Source organism: Aquarana catesbeiana, linkage group LG03 (genome assembly GCF_042186555.1).
Source record: "Aquarana catesbeiana isolate 2022-GZ linkage group LG03, ASM4218655v1, whole genome shotgun sequence".
Classification (NCBI taxonomy): domain Eukaryota; kingdom Metazoa; phylum Chordata; class Amphibia; order Anura; family Ranidae; genus Aquarana; species Aquarana catesbeiana.
This window is the reverse complement of record NC_133326.1, coordinates 174,238,793-174,260,462: the sequence shown is the minus strand read 5'-3', so window position 1 is coordinate 174,260,462 and position 21,670 is coordinate 174,238,793. Positions and strand designations below refer to the sequence as shown.

Here is a 21,670-nt window from a genome sequence, read left to right as displayed (position 1 = left end):
TGCAATGAGGAACCTATTCTTGGTCTCGGTGTGTGTTCCTATGTGACAGATACAGAGGTAGGCAGGGAGCTCAGTAATGCCAGCCCTACTGGACACTCCTGAGATTGGAAAGTTAATATGGATACCCCACCCTTCGTGCAGCTCTTTTCATGAGTGCCACATGAGGCAGCCAACTCAACTTCCTGCTCTCACAGGACAGACTGAAAGCAGTGGGAGCCATTGGTTCCTGCTGCTGTCAATCAAATCCAGTGAGTAGGGAGTGGGGACGGGGCCGAGTCTCAGTGTTTGTCTATGGAGGAGATTTAAGTATAAACCTGTTTTTTCATTTTAGCCAAAAAAAGGGCCTTTAGGCTCCATGCACATTTGTACAACTCCAAAGTTGCGCCAATTTTGGAGCGCAACTTTGACGCAACTTTGGGTAGGTGCAACTAGGATACGGTTTTGGCTTTGACCGGTGAGAATGGACAATTGTTGCACAACTGTTGCATTATATAACATTTTGGTATGACTTTCATGCAATGTTTGAGGGTTAAAGTGTTCCTTAATCCACTATCTCATCTTTATAACATCCCCTCTGTCAGATAAAAAAGCTGTATCCTAGTGTCGGTGCTTTATAAAAAAAAATCAGATTTTACCTGTTTTAACAGCATCTTCCAGCGATTACGTGACTCCAAGCTCTCTGCTCTCCCAGTATGATAGCTCCAGCGGGTGGGGCCCATATTCCTCTGCTGACGTCAGCTGGGGAGGTTGGGAGGAGAGGAGGAGAGAGCCTGGAATCACGAGATCACTGGAAGACACTGTTAAAACACGTTGAAATCTGCTTTTTTAAAAAAAATAAAGCACAGGCACTAGGATATAGCTTTTTATCTGACAGATGGGATGATATAACAATGAGATAGTTTTGAAGCAGCAGGGAAAGGAGCGGAGCGGAGCTAGTGAGAGCTGACAGGCAGGGAGGGGAGGGGGAGGAGGACAGAGGGAGACAGAGGAGAGCTGCAGATAGCGGCTTAAGATGGAGGCAAGTACTCTGACATGCAGCCCTGATATATCGTGGTCAGTTTACGGGGGGTATAGCCAGGCAGGGTCTTTCAGGTGATATGGGGTCAAATGGCACAGCACAAGCACTGTGCTGCATAACATGCTTTAAAGGAGCAGGATCCATTTTTTTGGGGGGGGGGTTAACAAACACTCTTTCATTTATGTATGACCCTCATGTTGCATGAAAGTCAGACCAAAGCAGTGCATGAACTACTTTGAAATTGCTGCAACTTTCTGTTGCACCTACTGTATATGAATGGTTATCATTGTAAAACAGTCCTGTGTAGTGTTGGTGGTGTGGACGGAGAGATAGCTTGATTTTGATTAAGCAGGCAGGTTATATATAGACTATAAATTTTGTGTTTATTCTATATTCAGTGATTGCAGGCAGTGTATTAATATATATATATATATATATATATATATATATATATATATATATATATATATATATATATATATATACTCTGCATTCAGTGTAGCCTATATCTACAGTGTATTCCGTGGTGTACTGTTTCTAATACACTTCAGGCGGTGTACACAGTATCTAATACAGTATACACAGTGTCTACTTCACTTCTGGTGGTGTACACAGTATAAAATACAGTGCATCAGAAGTACAGTTGTTATTACGGTGCAGGCGGTGTACACAGTATCTAATATAGTGTGTACAGTTTCTACTACACTTCTGGTGGTGTACACAGTATAAAATACAGTGCATCCGAAGTACAGTTGCTAATGCAGTGCAGGCAGTGTACACAGTATCTAATACAGTGTGTACAGTTTTTATTACACTTCTGGTAGTGTACACAGTACACAATACAGTCCATCCATAGTACAGTTGCTAATGCAGTGCAGGCAGTGTACACAGTATCTAATACAGTGTGTACAGTTTCTACTACACTTCTGGTGGTGTACACAGTACACAATACAGTGCAGCCGTAGTACAGTTTCTACTACTTTTCTGGTGGTGTACACAGTATCTAATACAGTGTGTACAGTTTCTACTACACTTCTGGTGGTGTACACAATACAGTGCAGCCATAATACAGTTGCTAATACAGTGCAGGCAGTGTACACAGTATCGAATACAGTGTATACGGTGTCTACTACACTTCTGGTGGTGTACACAGTATAAAATACAGTGCATCCGAAGTACACAGTATCTAATACAGTGTAGTGTGGTGTTGCATAACAAATTATATATTATGTCCGGAAGGCCACCAAGGAGAGGCAGACGTTCACAGGCCACTAAAAGAGGTCAAGCAGCCTCTGTGTCTACAGTCAACCATGCTGGTCATGGACATGGTGCATCCTTTGCAGGTGGCTGTGGGGCACGCTTGTCCTTTTTTTCTGTTGCTGGCCATGTTATTGAGCCAGAACATGCAGAAGAGTTCGTAGAGTGGATAACAAAGCCGTCCTCATCCTCCTCATCCTCTGTCACCAAGGCTCAGCGTAGTTTGCCTTCCAATGCATCTGCCAATGCGGCCTATTCCACCGGCTCCTTGTCCACAGTCACTCCTTCCATAGCCCCACCATCATGCTTGGAGGAGTCCCCAAAACTATTCGACCACAGTGTCGGGTACATTCTGCTGGAGGATGCGCAGTGATTTGAAGGCTCCAATGTTGGTTCCCAGGTTGAGGAAGAGAGTAACGTGAGCCTAGAGAAAGGGGGTGCCCAAGAAGGACAAGAAATTGTCAGTCATGTTCCCCTAGCTGCAGCATACTGCTAATTTTGCTCCAGTGACTAGGAGGGAGGAATGATGAGGTCACTGACTCTACTCCAATGAGGCAGGATGTCCTCTAGAGGGCAGCTTAAGGACAGCCACCCTATTGCATCACACCGCAGAGCTCCGCAGGTGCAGGGTGCTGCTGACTCCCCGCTGACTTTTAAAAGTTCCTTGGTGTGGGCCTCTTTCGACACGTGTACAGCAGATCGCACCTTTGCTGTTTGCAACCTATGTCTGAAGCAGATCAAGCGTGGCCAGAACAGCAGCCGCTTGGGCACCACATGCTTGACTAGACATATGATGACCTGCCATGCAGTCCGTTGGCAACAGCACTTGAAAGACCCACATCAAAAAAAAGGCAGACTTTTCCTTTCTCCTCATCTGGGATCTCCAACCCCACTATACCTCCAGTCCTCTCAAAAACCTGCACTGAGAGGAATGAAGGTATAGCAATAGTCCCAAGTACTTGCAGCCAATCTGCTAGCAGTACACCACCATCTGATTTTAGCAGGCAAATTTCCCTACACCAGTTGTTGAACCATAAAAAGAAATTCAGTCCCAGCCATCCACATGCTCACAGTCTGAATGCTAGCTTGGCCAAATTGCTAGCACTGCAACTGCTGCCTTTTCAGCTGGTAGACTCTACCACCTTTTGTGAATTTGTGGAATGTGCTGTACCTCAGTGGCAGGTTCCAAAACACCATTTCATTTCATGGAAGGCCATTCCAGCTCTCTACCGGCATGTGGAAGGCAATGTTTTGGCCTTGTTGGACAGAGTGGTCAGCAGTAAGATGTATATTACCTCTGACTCATGGTCCAGCAGGCATGGGCAGGGATGTTACCTTTCCTTTACAGTGCACTGGGTAACTCTGCTGGCAGCTGGGAAGGATGCAGGACAGGGTTCAGTACTGTTGGAGCTTGTTCCACCACCATGCCTCCAAAATGCTAGTGGTGACTCTACCAAAGCTCTCTCCTCCACCCCCTCCTCTTCTTCTTCATCTATGGCCTCTTCTGCAGATTTGTCCTCTGAACCAGCAGTGCTCCGTAAGTGTTCAAGGGGCTATGCAAGCAGTCAGGCAAAAAGATGCCATGTGGTGCTTGAGTTGGTCTCCTTAGGGGACAGGAGCCACACTGGGGCAGAGATTCTGTCAGCTCTGCAGGGGCAGGCTCAGAGGTTGACACCACGCCAGCTTCAGCCAGGAATGGTTGTATGCGACAGTGGCACCAACCTCCCCAGAAACTCAAGAAGTTGTACGTGGCTGGGAGGAGGTTGTTATGGATTGTATGATCCTTAGTGACCCAGAGGACTCAGAATCGAATACCTCTGCAAACCTATGCTGCATGGCCTCCCTGATTCTGCAAATCCTGCAAAAAGACCCTAGGATTCGTGGTATCAAGGAGAGGGATCATTACTGGCTGGCAACCCTTCTTGATCCACATTATAACAGTAAGGTTACAGAACTCATCCTGCCTTTGCAGAGGGAGCAGAGGATGAAACATCTTCAGAAGGCCTTGAAGAAAGGTTTCTGCAATGCATTTCCAGACCCTGGGAGGTTACAATTTCCTGGTGCTGGAGAACGTGTTGCTGACACTTTTTTCAGTCAGAGGAAGAGTGGTGGAGAAGGTGGCTGGCTGAACGATGCCTTTAAACTATTTTTCAGTCCCCAGGGCCCAGGTCTGATCAGCTTAAGCAACCATCGTCAGCATCTGCATTACATGATGCAGGGATATCTAGGGGCAAGAGCAGACTTGGAGACCTTTCCAACAGAGCATACACTGGCTTACAAGGTCTTGAGGATGGACCACTGGCCAGAACTTGCTCAATATGCAATTGAGCCACTGGCTTGTCCTGCATCCAGCGTTCTTTTCGAACGCACACTCAGTGCTGCTGGAGGGTTTGTAATGAATCATAGAGTACGCCTGTCCACAGACTCCGTTGATAGGCTCACATTCATAAAAATGAATCAGTCTTGGATCAGCAGCTATCAAGCACCTGATGCTGATGTAACTGATTGAATTTTCTATGGATGTGGGATCCCGTGAAGACTGCCTATGCTGACTATCCTATTCCTCCTCAATCTTGATGATGCTAGCTTTCAACAATATTTTTGGTTTAAGGAACCACCACCAAAGGCCCAATTTTTCTGCCCCTGTTTAACAGGGGCATGTAATTACAATTTTTTATATAATATTTCAACGCAGGGCCCGTTCCTGCGACCAACAAGAGTATCTGTGAGGGGTTACAGTGTTGTGACACCACCACCTAAGTCCCAATTTTTATGCCCCTGTTTAACAGGGGCATGTAATTACAATTTTTGATATAGTATTTCACAGCAGGGCCCATTCCTGCACTCACCAAGAGTAACTGTGAGGGCTAATGCCCCGTACACACGGTCGGATTTTCCGATGGAAAATGTCCGATCGGAGCGTGTTGTCGGAAATTCCGACCGTGTGTGGGCTCCATCGGACATTTTCCATCGGATTTTCCGACACACAAAGTTGGAGAGCAGGAGATAAAATTTTCCGACAACAAAATCTGTTGTCGGAAATTCCGATCATGTGTACACAAATCCGAAGGACAAAGTGCCACGCATGCTCAAAATAAATAAAGAGATGAAAGCTATTGGCCACTGCCCCGTTTATAGTCCCGACGTACGTGTTTTACGTCACCGCGTTTAGAACGATCGGATTTTCTGACAACTTTGTTTGACCGTGTGTATGCAAGACAATTTTGAGCCAACATCCGTTGGAAAAAATCCTAGGATTTTGTTGTCGGAATGTCCGAACAAAGTCCGACCGTGTGTATGGGGCATTACAGTGTTCTGGTACCACCAACACCTAAGGCCCAATTTTCTGCAGAGTATACAGGGCAGGCAATATAGTATATATACTGCTGTTCAGAGTATATAGTGCATGGGGGCCTGGGGGACCCCACACCATTTTTATTTATTTGGGTGCGGGGTTCCCCTTATACCCAAAGGGCCTGGTAATAGACTGGGGGGGACTCATGCCATTTTTTTCAATGATTTTCATCTATATTGCCGGGACCCGACAAATACATTACAGCCGTGAGCAGTTTTAAATTACTTTTTTTCCTTTAGAAATTTCATTTTGCTGTGGTATTGTTCTAAACGTGGGAAAACTGTGCCACTTTACAGGCATACTTTAGACACCCCCAGGCACAATATTTAAAGGAATATTTCATTTTTATTGTTTCACTTTAAGCATTATTAAAATCACTGCTCCCGAAAAAACTTCAATTTTTAAAACTTTTTTTTGCATTGATACACGTCCCCTGGGGCAGCACCCGGGTTCCCAAACACTTTTTGGCAATATCTTGCATATAAGCCTTTAAAATTAGCGCTTTTCATTTTTCACCTTCGTGTCCCTTAGACTTTACCGGTGTTCGCGTGTTTGAACAAATTTTTTGCCTTTTCACATGTTTTGCTGTGAACCGAACCGGGGGGGGGGTTGTTCGGCTCATCCCTAATTAGCAGCTCTGCTTTTTCTCATATCAGAAACTCTGACTGGTTGCTATGAGTTATTATATTTGTTACTTTGTATAACAGACTAAAGTGGTTCTAAAGCCTGAAGGTTTCTTTACCTTAACGCATTCTAATGTAAAAAAACGTCCTGAGCTGCAGGATGCCCTCAGCCCCCCAGATGCTTACCTGTGTCTGATTCCAATCCAGTGATGCATGAGAGCAGTGTCTCTCACTGCTGTCTACCTCTTCAATGGGCAGACTGATAGCAGCGGGAGCCATTGTCAATCAAATGATGTGACAAGGGAGCAGGGGGTGGAGTGGAGCTGTCCAGTCTGTGTCAATGGATGCAGACAGGTTGGCTTGGGAGCTGCTTTCTATGGGGGAACTCGCCGAAGTGGAGGAGCCTGGAGAGCCAGCAAGAGACCCCAGAAGAGGATGAGCTGGGCTGCTCTGTGTAAAACCATTGCACAGAGCATGCAAGTATAACACATTTATTATTTTAATCAAAAAAAATAAAGGTTTAATGTTACTTTGTGTCTGCACATATGTTACCTGAAATTTCACAGCCTTTTTACTGAACCTGAAATTCTATTTTTTTTTTATTTTTTAAAACATAACTGATAACTGATTATGCAATGAAAATAATGCATATATTCAACATATGTGTGTTGTTTACACAGGAACAAGATGCTACCATGTAAAACAAGCTGGAACTATGCTTTTTGGGAAAATACATGTTACTCATGACACTACAATCCATCATCTCTTTCAAATCTTTCTATAAGAGGCACATTCATTATCTAGTCATTATTGAGAACTATGCACACATGTGAATGAAACTGTTGTCTTTAGGTTTGTGAACAGAATAACTGTTTAAAGGTTTCTGGCCTCCGTGTATCTTACCTGTCATTATGGAAGCAAAAGGCGGGTGAGGATCAAAGGGGCACTTCAATCTTCCTGTCTCCAGGTTTTGTGTATCAAGCTTGAATACTATTTCCTGCAAGAAAAGTAATTGTATTATATCGTATTAGAATGATTCTTAAGAAAAATAAAATGTCAACATAAGCTAAATATAATTTTCTTTAACAACACAGCAAGCAGAAAAGATACATAGGTATGAAGACAGATGGAGATACTATCTAGTAAATATAAAAATAACATTGGTCATTTATTAAAGATAGAGATTTTGTATGGTAAGTAATATAAAATGTTGTATGTATATGCAAAAATATTTTAAATTGTATTCTAGTATATTGATGGATAGCCCTGGCTCCACATCTGAAAATGAACATAAGTCTTTACATTACAAAATATATAGTTAAAACATTAAATATCTTTTTAGCTTTCATAATAGTTTTAAATCATACAATATTTCTACTGTGTATAAAAAATTGTATTGATACAGTTTGTTAAATATTATATTGTTTTAAACCTGCTTATGCTTTACCTTTACCTTCCACTGATCCACTATAGTATCATACTCAGCTATGTACATATAATACTGTATATTCAGATATACAGTATCAACATAATTATTGCTGTCAGTCCTGTGGGGTGAAGGTAGCTTAATGCATTTTCTTATGGATTGTTTATAATTAAACTCATATGGTGATAGACAGGTTAATCATTGCATGAAGGATACTCACCTACAATCCACAACTATTCCCTTAAGTGACTATATGAGATATAATACAAGCAATATATCACACAGAACTGTCAGGTAGTGTGAGAGTCAGCACTCACTGGCAGCTATAGGGTGGACCATAAAGGATCAATAACAAGGGGGAGGAAAACAACAAGATATACCCAAAATTAATTAATAAGAATTAATCCATACAGTCAATAGTAGTAAGGGATATCAAGGAGAAGTCCACAGGATGGATAGATCCACAGGTGGATGGGGATTGCACACACAGTCACCGTCAGCTCCTTTAGCAGGAAATGGGAGTTCCCTCAGACAAACAAAAACAGCAGAAAGGGGGCACCTTGGTCAGTGTGATAGTAAAAGCAAGTAACACTTTATTCAGATACACTTACATAAAAGTATCTTGCAAGCTGCACACAGGGTGGATGTAGATCACCAATCAAGCAGTCAGCCGTCACAGGGGATGAGATGATCACTGTGGGGATAAGCTCAGACCTGCCGTATGGAGGTATATAACCAGCAGTGTCTCCACTTCTCGCACATGCTCTCACAGAGCTAGCAAGAGACTAAATCAGGACGAGGTCAGACCGCAACACATTTCAAAGGTGCCTCCTTCTTGAGGCAAAAAAAGAAGGAGGTGGTGCCTCGTAAATGCGTTGCGGCCCACCCTGTCCTGATTTGTTCTCTTGCTAGCTCTGTGATAGCAGGTGTGAAAGCTGGAGACACTGCTGGTTATATACCTTCATACGGCAGGTCTAAGCTTATCCCCACAGTGGTCTTCTCATCCCTTGTGGTGGCTGACTGCTTGATTGGTGATCCACATCCACCCTGTGTGCAGCTTGCAAGATACTTTTATATAAATGTATCTGAATAATGTGTTACTTGCTTTTACTATCACACTGACCCAGGCGCCTTCTTTCTGCTGTTTTTGTTTATATGAGATATAATAACTCTGATGACTCATTTCTCCATCTATTATTGCCCCGCATTTGCCCAACTGAAGTTCTTCTAGTCTCATCTTTGGTGCAGTTAAAGGATAAATCCTTTTTTAATTACATCTGATGCTTTCCCGATGAAGCAGGCAAAATGTTGCCTGTAAAATGCTTTGCGCCACCTTCACCCCACTGGACTCACAGCATCAACCACTTTGAGATATACATATATACCTTGACATTGATATGAACTTTATATAGAAAATTCTATGTATGTTAAACTTATTATGATTCAGTATGATACTATAGAAGGTCAGTGGAGGGTGCAGGTGAAGCACAGAGAGGTTTAAAACAATATTTATTTTGTTAATACAATTCTTTTATATTGAGAATATTTATGCTTTTACTCTACTATGATGACTAATAACTATATTTAACTTTATCATTGGATGCTGTTTGGTGTGTGGACGATCCAGGGGAAGTGCTGAATGGCCTCCTTCTAGTGCTCCACCACAAACAGCATCTACCCTACAGCACAAAGTGACATTCAAGTAAGCTGTGTTCCTAACCAGAGGCGTAGCTCGAAGTTTGTGGGCCCTGATGCAAAAGTTGTCCTGGGGCCCCCCACTACTACCCGCCCCTTCCACGACAAGATACTCCCATTATGCTCCAAGATACTCCCATTATGTGCCAAGATACTCCAAGTGGCTAAAGAGTTATTTCAGAGATTTATGTACATATTGAGAGGGTAATTCAAAATATTTTGTAGAAACCATCTTAGTAATCACATGACCTTGTCCCCTTCCCCCATTGTAGGAATGGCATGACCTTGCCCCCCCCCTCTATCCTATTAATGACATGACCTTGCCTCCCCCCATCCTAGTATTGACATGACCTACCCCCCTCCCCCCATCCTAGTAATGACATGACCTCTCCTCCTTCCCCCCATCCTAGTAATGAAAAGTCCCCAGCCCATGAGAGCAGAGAAGAGTGTGGACTGGGGAGAAGGAAAACAACTAGAAGCCGATTACTGGATTATAGAAAGAGCTTATATAGGGAAAAGGGGTCCTTAATAGGTGAGGTTGCAGGTAAGCTTGATTGAGACTGTGTGGTAACCCTTCAATGTGCTATAGGTGAGTTGGGCCTTTGTCTTATAGAAGCTGCATTAAAAACCAATGGGTCCCTGTAATAAGCCGAAAAGGTCTGCTCTTAGCTATCTGAAGCCTGACTGCTTGCAATACACAACTGCACTTAACACTGAGTTAATAAATAAGCCTGAAAATCTAGAATCCCTAACAAAGATGCGTGTACATTGAAATATCCTTTAAAACATTAAACCCACTTCCATACTGTGAAAAACTGGCAAAAGGAAAGGTTACTTTCAAGCACTTTTTAGCCTTGTCTCACTTTCCTATAATTCTGTGGCTATACTATAGATTGTTTACTTCTAAGGGAGATGGTACATGGGCAGTAGAGGCAGGCAGAGTACTCCTGAGGATGAGGAGCCATGGTCTGTGCTAATCTGTGAATTAGTGGATAATGACAAGCCTAGCATAGATTCAAGGCAGCATAGTACTTGAATTATTCTTCTAGGGTTCTTCTGAGTACCTTGCCTTTCATTAACATGGATAATTATTGCTGTCAGCACCTAGCATGAACACTCATGGGTACTCAGCTGAAAACATTGTATGTTTTTGAGTCAATGTTTTGTTTCACTGGGAGAATTTAAAGGTTAGTTTTCCATTCACCAGAGAAGTAATATTCTATTTTTCCATAAGCAGATCTTGAAACTGAAAGGGAACCCAAGTGAATAAAAAGGTGAAAGCACGGTTTTAAAATGTCATCACCTTATTAATCTTCTTTATTTTTACAGTTTTTCTTCTTCAGAACTCTTATAGAAGTATTAGTTTTTCTAACGGGTACGATTTACACATCTGAAAGGTGTGAACAAATTTCTTTACTACCCAACTTGTGATTCATCATCTGCCAGATTGTTGGAAATACATGCATTTCTGCAACCTATCATAAAAAAAGGTGACAGATGATGTATCTCAAAGGTTATGTCAAGTTTACATCTATATAACATACCTCTTTTTGACTACCAAGTTCAACATATCCACACAGAGGGTGAAAGGCCCCAGTTCCACATGTATATAGATGGGTCTTGTTGTAGTGATGAAGGACTTTAATGAAATTTGCACATTCTTCCTAAAAAATAGTTCATGTGTTATAGGTATATGTAATTTAGTATATACGTCACAGATACATAAACATATATTTACTACTAGATATTATAACATGAATATACTATAGCTAGAACTAACAATCCCCTTAAAGCGGAGCTCTGCCCAAAACGGGACGCTATACTTCTCTGCCACCTCCCCCCTCTGCTGCCATATTTGGTACCTTTTGAGGGAGAGCAGGTACCTGGTTTTGACAGGTATCCGCTCTCACTTCTGGATGAGTTTGCCCAGCAAAGTGAGACGGAAGTTCAGCCCCCTCCTACTTTCCCCGGCAGCCGGCCCATTCGCAGAGCGCAGCACAATTTACGCATGCACAGTAGGAAAACAACTGTGAAGCTGCAAGCGCCAACACCCGAGAGGCAATTCCAGAATTGTCTCAGGTGAGGACACAGCTGGATGCCTGGACAGGTAGGTGCTCCAATGGTAAAAATCAGCAGATACAGTATTATTAGCTGCTGACTTTTAATTTTTGGAGAGGGGGCAGAACTTCGCTTTAAGTATTATGAGAACCTTACTATATTGTATTATTGTATTATTATAATGGAGTATCAAGATATCGTACAAACCAGTATACCATGATTATACAAACTTCCCCCAACTGGTGTAGTTACAGTTATGGGGCAATAGCTTGATGTCAGTTTACAGTTTTATTATATATAAACATGTACTGTTAAATGCTATTTTAAATGAATACAAGTTGGATGAATAGATTTTGTGGGTTGTTTTTGTATGAAAGTCCACCCCTTGTTCCATACACCTACATGATGCTACAAAGTGATTGAGAGGTGTAAAATTATCTCCACAATCACTGCAACACATTATATTAATTTCAGTTAGCGAGCTATAATAATACCACCATGCAAAAGGGCATTATGATAAAGCAATGAATGAGATAGTCACAAAATATTTAAAATTATTCCAAAGGTTTTTTTTTATAACAAACATGCCATACTTACCTGCTCTAGAGCTCTAGAGCAGCTCTGAACCTCCTTTTCTGGGATCCCCACCAGCACTCCTGGCTTCTCCTCTCTTCGAGCTTGTTATGCTCCTTCCATAGCCGAGCTATGTGTATCCATTGACACACACAGCACTCCTTGGCCCCACCCCTGCTCCCTCTTTACAGGATTTGATTGACAGTAGCAGGAGTCAACGGCTCCCTCTGCTGCCTTCATGTCCAGTTCGGTGAGAGAAAACGAGCAGCGCTGCTTACCATAGAAGGTTTTTGTAACCTTAATGCCGAGAAGGCATTAGGGTAAAAAAAAAAAAAGTCTTCTGCCTTTCCAATGACTTTAATGCAAGTGAATCTTCCTGGGACATGTGTTTTAAATTACAGGGAACAATTAACCCAATGTGAATATTTGATGATTGTCACTTTCATTGCTTTATAAATAGGCCCTAAAATCTTTTTTTCTGGAGTCTGTTATGGTTCATATAATCTGTCCTTATATGACCTTTTTAAATGAAAAAAAATATATTTTAAATGTACTGTAGTATGTGCATCATATATTTATACATTTCTTTAAAAAGTAGACAAATTCAGTTTCCCCTGTAAAATGTAATATTACTTCAATTTACACTGATCACATTACTTTATATAAACCATTTTACAGTTTATCCCTTTCATGACTAAGCCTATTTTTGAAATTTGGTGTTTACAAGTTTAAATCCGTATTTTTTGCTAGAAATTACTTAGAACCCCCAAACATTATATATATTTTTTTAGCAGAGAATCTAGGGAATAAAATGGCAATTGTTGCAATATTTTTTATCACACGGTATTTGTGCAGCGGTGTTTTAAACACAAATTATTGGAAAAGTGACACTTTCATGAATTTTAAAAAATCCAAACAGTAAAGTTACCCCAATTTTTTTGTATAATGTGAAAGATGATGTTACGCCGAGTAAATAGATACCAAACATGTCACCCTTTATAATTGCACACACTCGTGGAATGGGGACGAACTACGGTACCTATGAATTTCCATAGGCGACACTTTAAAAATTTTTTACGGTTACCAGGTTTGAGCTACAGAGGAGGTCTAGGGCTAGAATTATTGCTCTCGCTCTGACGATCGCGGCGATACCTCACATGTGTGGTTTGAACACCGTTTACATATGCGGGCGCGACTTCCGTATGCGTTTTCTTCGCTGCGCGAGCTCGCGGGGACAGGGGCACTTTAAAATTTTTTTTTTCTTTTTTTATTTATTTTATTTATTTTTGTACTTTATAAATTGTGTTTAAAAATTTTTTTTTTTTTTTACTTTTATTGCTGTCACAAGCAATGTAAACATCCCTTGTGACAGTAATAGGTGGTGACAGGTACTCTTTATGGAGGGATGGGGGGTCTAAAAGACCCCCCATCCCTCCTTTACACTTCAAAGTATTCAGATCGCCGAAAACGGCGATTCTGAATACTGTGTACTTTTTTAAATTCGGCGCCATTGGCAGCCGAGTAAACGGGAAGTGACGTCATGATGTCGCTTCCGCGTTTACAACGAGAAGGCTGGAACGAAGCCGCTCGCAGCTTCGTTCCAGCCCGCCCCCAGCCGCCGAAGGCAGCCGAATAGATACCGGGCCACCCGATCGCACGGGAGGCCCGGTAACAGCGGCGGGAGGCGGCGGGAGGGGGGATGACCCCTCCCGCTCCTCCGGTATAACAGCCGAGCGGCTTTTAGCCGCATCGGTTGTTATACACGGGTAGCCGATCGCCCGCTGTAAACAACGGTACTGGGATGATGCCTGCAGCTGTGGGCATCATCCCGGTATAACCCCGGAAAGCCGAGTACGCATATCTGCGTACAGTCGGGGGGAAGGGGTTATTATACATTTAAAAATAACATGAAAATCTTGACATAACAATAAAATAGACAATACATACAGTTAAGTATAATTGTATAAATACATTGCTGTTATACAATGTTGTTTATTCAACAAAATTAAATACCCAATATACAGGTACAGACTAGCACAAAAGGTACTGAGGTCCAGTCTTGATAAAAATGAATACAGTTTAAACAATAGCATTTGTTAGTCTAATATTATTTTGAAATAACATTAAATACATGATATAACACAAATGTGCTATCGTTTGTCAATATTGATTTTTCACTCCCAAGCCCAATTTCATAAGAAACCTTATCACAAGTAAGGTACACCTCAGTGATAGCTAAATGAATAGTATTATATTTACATGGTGCACTTTTTATAGAAGATTAGATAAATTCTACTAGGTATGGAGTAATAAATAACTAATAAAGAAAAGTGTTTTATTATGTAAGAAAAAAATATTCAACGTTTTGGAGCTTGTAAGCCACATTCTAATATAAATGATGCAGAGTACAGCCACGCTAATGCCCCGTACACACGGTCGGACTTTGTTCGGACATTCCGACAACAACATCCTAGGATTTTTTCCGACGGATGTTGGCTCAAACTTGTTTTGCGTACACACGGAGGAACAAAGTTTTCGGAATTTCCGATCGCCAACAATGTCAAGCACGTACGACGAGACTAGAAAAGGCCAGTTCAGAACCAAGCGCGGCACCCTTTGGGCTCCTTTTGCTAATCTCGTGTTAGTAAAAGTTTGGTGAGAGACGATTTGCACTTTTTCAGACTCGTGGCTTTCAGATCGTTTTCTGCGGTTCAGTTTGTGCTTGTGGGTTTGTATCTGCTCTTCAGTGCATGCAAGCAAGTTCCGCGTGACTTTAAGTAGTCATTGTGTTCTTGTTCGTTCGTTACTGTTTTTCAGGTCGCTCTTCACAGGCCTTGCTGTTCTTCAGTGCGTTCTGTTACTTCGTTCTGAGCAGCCGACCGTTTTCTAGCCATGTTTCATATACGTACTCCTCGTAGAATTCGTGCTGTGCAGGGGCTTGGTGTTGGGGTCCTGACCTTGACACAAGTCCAGTCCATGAACAGGGTGGGGAGGAGTTCATGGACCAAGAATTGGTTGCTTCAGCGTGACCAGTTCTCTCATATGCCTTTGCTCCGTGAGATCCGTGAGAATAATCCTGATGATTTCAGGAACTTTCTCAGGATGACGGACCCCGTATTTCACCGTTTGTTGGCTTTGCTGACCCCCTATATCAGCAGGCAGGATACCTGCATGAGGCAAGCCATCACTCCGGAGCAGAGGCTGGTCGCTACCCTGCGGTACTTGGCGACAGGGAGAAGCCTGCAGGACCTTAAGTTCTCAACAGGCATCTCCCCCCAGGCTCTGGGGATCATTATCCCAGAGACCTGTTCTGCCATCATCCAGGTCCTGCAGAAGGAGTATATGAAGGTAAGATTTTTATCCTTTAATATCACATTTTATTGTATTTAATGTTTGCTAAGATATTGTATATCTTTCCTCATTCCCTAATGCTGTGAATGTCCCCTTTGTCCTCATTCATGCAGGATTTTTACGTAATTATTTTTTAGTCCTTCATACATATTTGCCTACAATAACCTCCCCAGGTTATTCACCTCATGTAGTCACTTAACAATGTATTTTGTCAGCTCCATAGTAGTGCTTTACCCCAAACACCCCCTAAAATGTTTAGAAATTTGATTTTTGCTTTAAATTTAGGCAGAGTGCCAGAGGCTTTTTTTTTGTGGTGTCCCCCCAACTGCTAAGTTAGCTGATCCCAATTCTCTATCTATCCTCAATCATCTATCTGCTGACTTTGTCAAACCCATACACACTACACCCATCTCTTTACTGGTCAGATGTATGGCTGAATTTCCCAAAGCATGTAGTGCAAGGGCCTGTCTATATAAGTTTCCAATGGTAGTGTTGAAAGTTTTGGTATTCTATTATTATCTTGATAGGTAATATCATAATGTCCAAATGTCCTCAAATGTGTACAGTGTGTATTTATATCTTTGTATTATGACACTTCTTACCTGTCCAGTGGGTTGCCAATAGTGTAACTAAGGAGGGGCTGTTCCAAGTAATACCCTGTATTTAGGCATTCATCTCTCAATGAAGTGAAGAGGGTTACCTGTCCAAGATTCCACCCCCCCTATAATGTTAGAAATGGCCCATGAGAGGGGGGGAGGGGGAATATGATAGGTGTACCTTATACTTTGGTGTTCATTTTCCCTTAATAAATGCTATCTGGAGGTTGGCCAAGAATGTTTGTGCCTAATCTGCTTGCCATGTTTATGTGCAAAAATAGTAATTTATTTTTGTTTTCCTCAACAGTTTCCTTCCATGCCACAGGAATGGCAGACTATGGCCTCCCACTTTGCCCAGCGGTGGGACTTCCCTAACTGCGGAGGGGCAATTGATGGGAAACACGTCCACATCGTCCCACCACCCAACTCGGGGTCGTACTATTTCAACTATAAGGGGTTCAATAGTATTGTGATGTTGGCAGTGGTGTCAGCTATTTACGACTTCTTGTATGTGGACGTGGGGAAGAATGGCCGGATGTCCGATGGTGGAGTCATCGCCCAGACGGAGTTCTACAGGCATCTCCAGAATGGCAGCTTGGACTTGCCACCTCCAGAGGACAATGTGGAAGGACTCCCATCCGTCTTTGTTGCGGATGAAGCGTTTGCGCTGGGGGAACATCTTATGTGGCCATTCCCGATGAGGACCCTCACCCCGGAACAGAGGGTTTTTAATTACCGGCTGGCCAGAGCCAGAAGAGTGGTGGAGAACACATTTGGAATCATGGCCAACCGGTTCTGCCTATTTCTGACACCCATCCATATGGCGGAGTATAAACTTAATCATCTAATCCTGGCGTGCTGTGTTCTCCATAACTTTTTACGCCAACATTCTGCCAACTATGCTGGTTCAGTTGGGCCTGAGGCGGGAAATCTACATGATACAACCCTGACGGCGCTTGAAAGTGGCCGTCCTGGCTTGCTCTCCCTGAGTGCCCGTGATTTCGGGTTAAGATACCTTGAGTTCTTTGCGGGTAGGGGGGCCATCAATATGCCAGACAATTTGTGAAGCATTTATCAAATAAAAAAAAATTGAATCTTTGGTGACATTATTTACTAAAGGCATAGACACTTTTTATACTACAAGTGCACTTGAAACTGCACTGAAACTGCACTTGTATTGCAAAGAGGATTTTCCCTTAGGAAATAACCCCCATTTTCTCAGAAAACAGCAATTACATCACCACAAAAGTGTTGTAGCGTTGAGACAATAATGCACACATTCTTGATTAACAAACTTTTTAATACCTGCACAATGACATGTGCATTTAGAACCGGTTTTTAAAACAAACCAACATGTTTGTTGTATAACAATTTTTGGGGTGGCATTATCAAAAATAGTAATCCATTTACGATAAAACATGCCTGTGTAAAACCAACAAGAAACACAAAAAACTTGAACTTACAAAGTTCACATATGGTAAAACTTGAAGGCAATATCAGACATGAGTATTTAGGAACTGTGTTTGATATTGCGTTCAGATGGGGTGAAGTCACCCCTTGAAAAGCCAAATTTGGAAGATGCACACCAATTTACGAATGTCAACATGTGCTAGCTGCCATCACGGGGGACGTGTTTTGGGGGAGCAACCCCTTCCTCACAGCTACTTTATAATTGAGGAAGGGGTTGTACCCCCAAAACGCGTCCATTGATCTCCCGTGATGGCAGATAGCACATGTTGGCACACTGTGTGCATCCTCCAAATTTGGCTTTTCGAAACATCACTCAAAAATTTAAAAGATTGTAGCACACAAAAAAAGATAGTGATTTTATGGGGTTTTAAATTTGCCCCAAAACATCAATGATGTTATTATTTTTTTGAATCACATCATTGATTTTTTTTGTGAGGTTTTCCAATTCTAAATTACACCCCATGATCTCCCCGATCAGGATTTGGGCACTTTCTGATGTGAAAGGATCTCGATCCACAACATCACGATCACCTAAAAAGAGAGAAACCAAACAAAAACAGGTATCAAAAAACTGCCAGCATCCATATCTTACCTGAGTCTGTGGTTGCAGACACTCACCTGTTGTGGTGTCAATTTCCACCACATCTTCTTCCTCCTCCTGCTCAGCTTGGGTTGGGGGTATTTTACCTTCTTCCAGAGGTGGGGGGGTCTGTGGTCTCCTCAGATAAGGGGTGTCCTCCGAGTCTTTTCTCCCCTATGTAAAACAAAAAGGGTATAATTAGCACACAGATATTTGATGGCAGAACTATAAATAGGAAACATTGCTTGGAAGTGGGGTACAATTGTCAATTTTAGCTGAGTTCCAAGATGTAGGTTTTTTATTGTCCTTTGTCAACCTGCAATACTTTACCTGTTTTGTACAAGCTTCACAGATGGAGACCTCCTATAGTATACACTGGATCACCTGTGTGCCCCCCCCTAATAAAAAGGGTGTTCTTGTGTTCCACACTAGTGCTCCAGTGTCCAGATGTGAAAACAGCTGCTGAGTGTCCTCTCCTTACACAGAATCTAGTTTGCATTTCATTCTAGTAACAAACCCATCTACACAACCAAATATTTTGCATCCAAGTAGGCCCTAAAAAATGTAGGAAAATGCATATGGCCTAAACAATGGTGTTTTATAGGCCGAAAGAAAAATGTTTGATACGTACAAATAATGGGCCCATGAACATTAAAATTGACATTTTAAACTGTACAACACTTAAGAAAAGCATATGGAGCAGCACGAACGTAATAAAGACAAAAAGAATAGGAACACAGCACAACTACTTACTTTTTTGCAGCACTCTCCGGATCTTCCTGTACTGCTCGGGCTCTCTTAATTTCAGGTCCGACCACCGCTTCCTGAGCTGATCTTTCGATCGTCGTACCCCGAAATTCCTGTGCAGACTTTTGACCACTTTTGCAATGATTTTGGCCTTTCTGATATTGGGGTTGGGGTAAGGCCCATACTTCCCGTCATAGTCGGCCTTCTTCAGGATGTCGGCCATCTCCAACATCTCCCCAAAGGACATATTTGTGGCCTTAAATCTTCTCCTTCTGGATCGGGATGTGTCTGGATCCAGGCTTTCCTCCTCCTCCTCCTCATTCCTGTAATTAGCATGCACCTGCTCTGACTCCGCCATGTGCTCTTCACCCACTGCGCCGAACGAAAAGGGGCGGGGAATAGACTAGAAAGAATGTCAGGGGCGGGCGGAGTTACACGCATGCGCAGTGTGTATAAAGCGTACCACACGTACGTATTACGTATGATCTGTGAGTGGAGGAAGGAGCATTGGAGGCGCCGATCGTAAAAACGAAGGTAAGAGACATACTTGTGCCTATACTGCTTCTACATTGAGGCCTATATTGTAACAAGATTAGGAGAGTTTTGGCTGACATTAGGGTTTGTCTTGTGTTGTGTCTTGCAGTTAAAATGGATATCTTGAATGATACAGACTTCATGGCAATCTTCATTGACATGTTCAGGGAGCTGCCTTGTCTGTGGGAGATCAACCACCCACATTACAGGAACCAAACAAAGAGGAAGGCAGCGCTGGATCAATTGTTGGAAATTGTGAAGCAGGTGATCCCCATGGCAGACATCACATATTTGAAGATCTTAATTGGCGGCCTGAGGAGCACATATGTAAGGGAGCGCCAGAAAGTCCAGGATTCGCAGAGATCTGGAGCAGCAGATGACATCTATGTCCCCAGGATGTGGTACTATGACAGGCTGCATTTTCTGGCAGGCCAGACTGAACCCTGGTCATCCCTCTCCAGTCTTCCTTCCGCGCTTCCTTCCCCCCCAGCTGAGGCTTCTGACGCCCAACCTGGGCCTTCCAGGCAACAACATGTGGAGGAGCCCAGATTGAGCCAGGTATAACATTCCTCTAAATATTGCTGGTTGTCCAATCAATGATGTTAACTAGATTTTAGTTTGGAGTACTAATTTATGATTGTGATTGATGATGCAAAAACTAAAACCATGTCCCTTTTTCATACACAGGGAAGTCTCAGCCAGGAGGTGGCCGAGCCGCCTGCCTCATCTGCAGGTCCCTCCCCTACACCTGGAAAGAGAAAGTGGCAGGAGGAGGAGTACCCTAGAGGAGGCTGCCATAGGCCTCTTTTGGAGGGCTACAGAGGCACTGGGAGCACCACACACCGTGGAGGATGACTTCGCTGCCATCATTGCCTCTAAAATGCAGAGGATGGAGGAGGGACAACAACTCGTGTGAGTCGTTAATATTGGAGGCTCTTAATAAGGGGATGAGGGCCCAAATTACATCTGATACACACCTTTGTGAACTCACACATGGTCCTCCTCCTGCAGGTCCTCCTCCTCCTCCTCCTTCTCCTCCAGGTCCTCCTAGTCCTCCTCCTCCTCCAGGTCCTACTACTCCTCCTGCCACATCTCCAACAGCAGAGCCACAGCCCGGAATGAAGCGTGGAAGGAAGACCAGAAAGTGAGAACCCTGGATCCAGTCTGGTCGGCCAAAAGATGCAGCCTCTTGTGGTACCACAGCCTGGGGACACAGATGTCATCTGCTACTTTCTGGATCTCTGGGACTTCTGGACCAGACTGCCCTCTCTTACATATGGACTCCTCAGGCCACCAATTTTGATGTTCAAGAATTGATGTCTGCCCTGGGGGTCCCAGGCTTCGCTAATTTCTCCTGTTTATCCAGCGTTGGCTCCCTCTTTGTTTGGTTATGAGCCCTTAATAAAGGATTTTTAGTTTGAATTATACTTGCCTATGTGTGTTTTACTTCAAAAAGGACAGTTTGTTTGTGAGGATTCAGGTACATTTCAAAAATACAATGTGAAATTAAAAAGGGACACCAACAACAAACAATCTCTTTGAGATTAAATAATAAAAGATAATAATGGTGTTGTGGTAACTTGACACACAAAACACACACAAAAATAGTCTGGAGTAAAACTAAAAATAGCATTAAACAAAGATCAGCCTTTGAAAAACTACAAACATAAAATCGAAAAGAAAAATGGCTTTAAATCAAAAAAACAAAAAACAAAAAAATTTTGTACAATGTGACAAATAACAATATATTCAGGGAATCCCAAGGAACAAAAAAAAAAATAAGTTTGTGAGAAGTGTGTGTGAATATGAGCAGCAAAACTACTTAATTCTTGTCACATTATAAAGAAGAAGAGAGTGCGCTGTATTAAACCATTTTTAACATTGCAGCGTGATGAAAGTGCTGTATCCATTGCGAACGCTAATTTTACCAGACCGAGCTGTTCCGTGGCGGAATTTCTTTTGAGCATGCGTGGCACTTTGTGCGTTGGAACAGGCCACACACGGTCGGAATTGACGTGATCAGATTTTGTTGTCGGAAAATTTTATATCCTGCTCTCAAACTTTGTGTGTCGGAAAATCCGATGGAAAATGTCCGATGTAGCCCACACACGGTCGGAATTTCCGACAACACGCTCCGATCGGACATTTTCCATCGGAAAATCCGATCGTGTGTACAGGGCATATTAGATCTATTCGGTACAGCAAAACAACATACAATGAACTTTTGCCATCAGAAAATTGCAGCAACCCATCAAATTACATTTTACTATAGTCATTTCAGTTAAGAGATCATTTCTGATATGCCATATGTAGTATACCTAATGCAATTCATAAATCATTATTGCACTCTTTACATTCTTTTTGAATTTACATATATAATACATGTT

General features: G+C 42.5%; 1 protein-coding gene across 3 annotated transcripts in view; it reads right to left on the bottom strand.

The window, feature by feature from the left end:
- Positions 1–21,670, bottom strand: part of SEMA3D (semaphorin 3D) — a 352,301-nt gene that overhangs the window by 171,647 nt on the left and 158,984 nt on the right. For all 3 annotated transcript variants that reach the window (XM_073619546.1, XM_073619544.1, XM_073619545.1), the window contains exons 5-6: positions 10,919–11,038; positions 7,157–7,250 (exon numbers count right to left, since the gene is read on the bottom strand). In XM_073619546.1, coding sequence (XP_073475647.1) covers positions 7,157–7,250; positions 10,919–11,038 — 214 coding nt within the window. The remainder of the gene's footprint in view (positions 1–7,156; positions 7,251–10,918; positions 11,039–21,670) is intronic.